General features: G+C 51.6%; 1 protein-coding gene across 1 annotated transcript; it reads left to right on the top strand.

The window, feature by feature from the left end:
* The first annotated feature begins 440 nt into the window (after positions 1 to 440).
* WFDC5 (WAP four-disulfide core domain 5) lies at positions 441 to 3766 on the top strand. The gene is made up of 4 exons (XM_002692329.6): positions 441 to 868; positions 2730 to 2870; positions 2964 to 3104; positions 3477 to 3766. The coding sequence occupies exons 1-3, from the start codon at positions 784 to 786 to the stop codon at positions 3101 to 3103; spliced, it is 366 nt and encodes a 121-aa protein (XP_002692375.1). The 5' UTR covers positions 441 to 783; the 3' UTR covers position 3104; positions 3477 to 3766.

Genomic DNA, 3766 nt, shown 5'->3' with positions numbered 1-3766 from the left:
AGGCAGGGGTGCTTGGCTGAGATGACCTTTTGCTCAGGATCCCTTAGGGCCAGGGAAGGGGTCCCAGAGGCCACCTTCAACCTCTGTGACCAGCCACCACAGCCAAACCTAAAGCCTCGCTCCATCATCCACCCCTGATAGCTCAGCCAGCTCCAAGCAGAGGGCAGTTCTACCAGATGCCACTGAAGGTGATCTTACTAAAGGCAGGATGGTGTCTCTCTCTCATCCATCGGAGCCCAAGAGGAGAGACCAGGGCTGGCCCCACTCACTGGGGCAGCCTGGGCCAGCTGTCTCCAGCAGAGAGCGCTGATCCTAACTCGAATGCTTCCCTTCGCAGGTCTCAGAGCTCTGCAAACCCTTCCTGGACATTCAAAGCTGACTTCTATCCTCCACCTAAGCCATGGCTGGGGCTTCAAGATGTTAGAGACCTAAGGAAGGGACCATCTGACTCAACAACTCTCACCCTTTATACAAATGAAAAAACCTGAAGTCCAAACACGGACAAGGCTTGTCCAAATCACAACCCAAGTAGGCGATACAGGCAGGACCGGATCCCAGCCCCTGACACGCAGGGCAAGTCCTCACCCATCGTTAATTCTTACACAAGCAGCCTTGCACGGTGGCTCTTGGGCAGGGGGTGGGGCCAGGATGAGACAGACACATACCACTCTGTTTATCCCCTCTCCTTCCTCCCTTAACTCAGTTGCTCTAGCCTCCCAAGGTTAGTAGGTGTTAATCTGGGGGCCTCTGGGTTCTACCTTATCAGGTGTCAGCAACAGAAACATGAGAGCCCAGAGCCTCCTCCTCCTGGTGGCCCTCCTGGGTTTGGGGAGCCAGTTACCTGCTGCCTTGGGCAGGAGGAAGGGAGGTGAGTATGGGTAGGTTCCTCGGCTCCAAGGACAGAGGTGGTTTCTACCTTTAAGGCGAGAATAAGGGTTTGGGGGAAGGTAGGCAATGAAGTGTAAGTGTGTGTGTGTGTGTGTGTGTGCACGCGTGTGCCCCCTTCTTAGTACTTTCAGCAGCTTGCCTCTTGTCTGTACATCTTCATGCCTGTCAGCCTGTTTGCGTGTGCAGCTGTAAATGTTTTCTTGCCAGTTTCCTGGTGCTTGCCTGTCTACACGTCTGAGTGTAGGATTGTGTTCACATGCATGCGTCTACCTCTAGTTAAACGTGTAGCTTTGTGCCTGCTTGTCAGTGTGATCTGCGTCTGCCCATGTATCCCTAGGGACGACTGCACACGTGTGTGTCTGAGTCTGCATGTGTGTCCGTGTGAGAACACGTGTCTTCCTGTGCCTCTGGGGAGGGTTGGAGTGGACGGTCGGTCCCTGCTCCTTGGTGTCTCCATGGGGGCGTCTGGACCTGTGGGTCTGCATGGCAGGGAGATGGTCTTTTCTGTCATCCTCTGTGGAAACGAGGTCTGGACTGGCCCCCTGCCCATCTTGTTTGTGTCCTTCTCCAGGCTTCTCTGTCTCCCAGCCCAATCTGTGAAAGGGACTCCGGAGTTGTGTACAACTCTGGGATCGGGGATCTGTCGGAAGGAACCTCTACCTACCCTACCTCTCTTCTCCTCCACCTCCTTTAAAAGGCTGAGTCTGACCTGTCAACAGATGGGAGAGGCTGGGGCTGCAGAGATAGCCAGACAGGTGCCTCCCCACCCAGGCGATGCCTCCACTTCCATCCCTTCTGGGCCTGTAACACTCTGACCACATCAGTGTGTGTATATGACTGTGTCTCTGTGTATATGTCTGTGAGTGGGGAGCCTGGATTTGGAGAGAAGGTTAGGGAAGGCAGATGAAAACTTGAGAGTAATACATGGGGCAAAAAACAGGGCCTACAAAGAGAAGCAGCTTGGAGTTGATCAGGAGCCGCCAGGTGGAGACAGGGTAGACGAAGAAACCAGAGTCATGGGCTGGGGCCAGGCCAGGAGCGGTCTAGTTGCCCCGGTGGAGATTATGAACTTCGTTGTTTTTTTTTTTTCCCCGCCTTATATGTCATCTGAGTCTCAAACCAACCGTGGGAGGATGGAGTCTAGCTTCCCATTTCACAGACAGAAAACTGAGGCTTGGAGTACCAAACAAACTAAAAAACAACAACAAAAGCCTTGCCAGCCATTTACAACATCATGGATGGACCTTGAGGCCATTATGCTAAGTGAAATAAATCAGAGAAAGATAAATACCGTATGGGATTATCTAAAAAACAAAAAAGCCAAGCTCATAGATACAGAAAACACTTGGTGGTTGTTGCCAAAGGTAGGGTGTAGGGGTGGGAGTGAAATGGGTGAAGGGGTCAAAATGTACACACTTCCGGATATAAAATAAGTCACGAAGATACAGTGTACAGCATGACGACTACAGTTAATAATGCTACCATCCACATTTGGATGTAGCTAAAAGAACTGATCTTAAACATTCTTATCACAAGAAAAACAATTTAACTATGTATGGTGACCGACGTTAATGAGACACTGTGGCGATCGTTTTGCAGGACATACAAAAATAAATCATCACATTGCACACCTGAAACTAACATAATGTTACATTTCACTTTAGATGTCAATAAAAAAAAAAAAAAAAAAAGCAAGTCCATTCCAAAAAAAAAAAAAAAAGTTGCAAACAATGGGCAAAGAAGTACGGAATGGAGAATTTAGATTGCCTGATCCCCAGGACAGCGCTTATACTGAATTCTGAACTGCCTCCAGTAGCAAAATTTGGGGAGTTCTCTTACAGAGAAGTCTGGGGGCTGCCCACCGGATGACGGGCCCTGCCTCCTCTCCGTGCCTGATCAGTGTCTGCACGACAGCCAGTGTCCCTCGGGGATGAAGTGCTGTCGCCAAGGGTGCTTCCTCCAGTGTGTCCGGAAGGTTTCAGGTAAGGGTCCCTCTCCACCTTGCTGAGTGCCAGCCAGACCCCAGACCCCAGGGCCGGGGCACAGGCAGGGCTCACCCGGTCCCCGTGTTGCAGTTAAGACGGGCAGATGCCCCGAGGACCGTCTGCGCTGCGTTAGCCCCGTGCAGCACCTGTGCTCCAAGGACTCGGACTGCCAGGGCCGCAAGCGGTGCTGCCCGGGTGCCTGCGGCCGGGACTGCAGAAACCCCGTCTGAGGTAGGGCTGTGTGTGCCTCGGGCAAGCTCCTTCCCTCTCTGAGCCCCAGCCCTAAGAGATTCCTCGAGTTCAACCAGCTGAACAGGAACCTTCCCAGAAGCCTGGGCCTCCTGTGGCCAGCACTGGAAAAGTGGATGGGGTGGGAGGGGTCCTCTAGGATGACAGAGGAACTGGGGGTCCCTGTTCTCTTGCTGAACTCCTATCACCTGGACCACAGCCCTAAACACTCGGAGCTTCAGTTTGCCCTTGTGAAGGAGGGCAGGGGATCCTGCCTTCGTGGCTGGGCTGATGGGGCCTCGATGAGGGAATTGGGCCCAGAACCCAGAGCTTTATTATGGAAAGGGGGTTAACCTTTTCCTTCTCTCTCCTCAGGCTAATTCTGGCTTAGGATCCATAACTCTGAACCTCGGGATGGGGTTCTCTGCAGGAAGATATGAAGATGGGTGGGGTCTGGGACACAGCAACCCAGAGAGAAGCCCCTCTGCCAGTGGAAATTCCAACCTTTTAATAAACACTGTTCTAGAAGAATTTTCCAAACATCAATCTGTTCACAGTGTTTGCCATACCTGCAAAATAGCATCATAATATTTTGTGTATTGCCTGTACTCCTATTGACCTAATGTTTTTCTTCCAAGGGACTCACTTTTGTGTAAAAATAAATT

The sequence above is a fragment of the Bos taurus genome, chromosome 13 (assembly GCF_002263795.3).
Source record: "Bos taurus isolate L1 Dominette 01449 registration number 42190680 breed Hereford chromosome 13, ARS-UCD2.0, whole genome shotgun sequence".
NCBI classification, from domain to species: Eukaryota; Metazoa; Chordata; class Mammalia; order Artiodactyla; family Bovidae; genus Bos; species Bos taurus.
The sequence above is the reverse complement of the archived record's forward strand: the minus strand, read 5'-3'. Positions and strand labels throughout refer to the sequence as shown.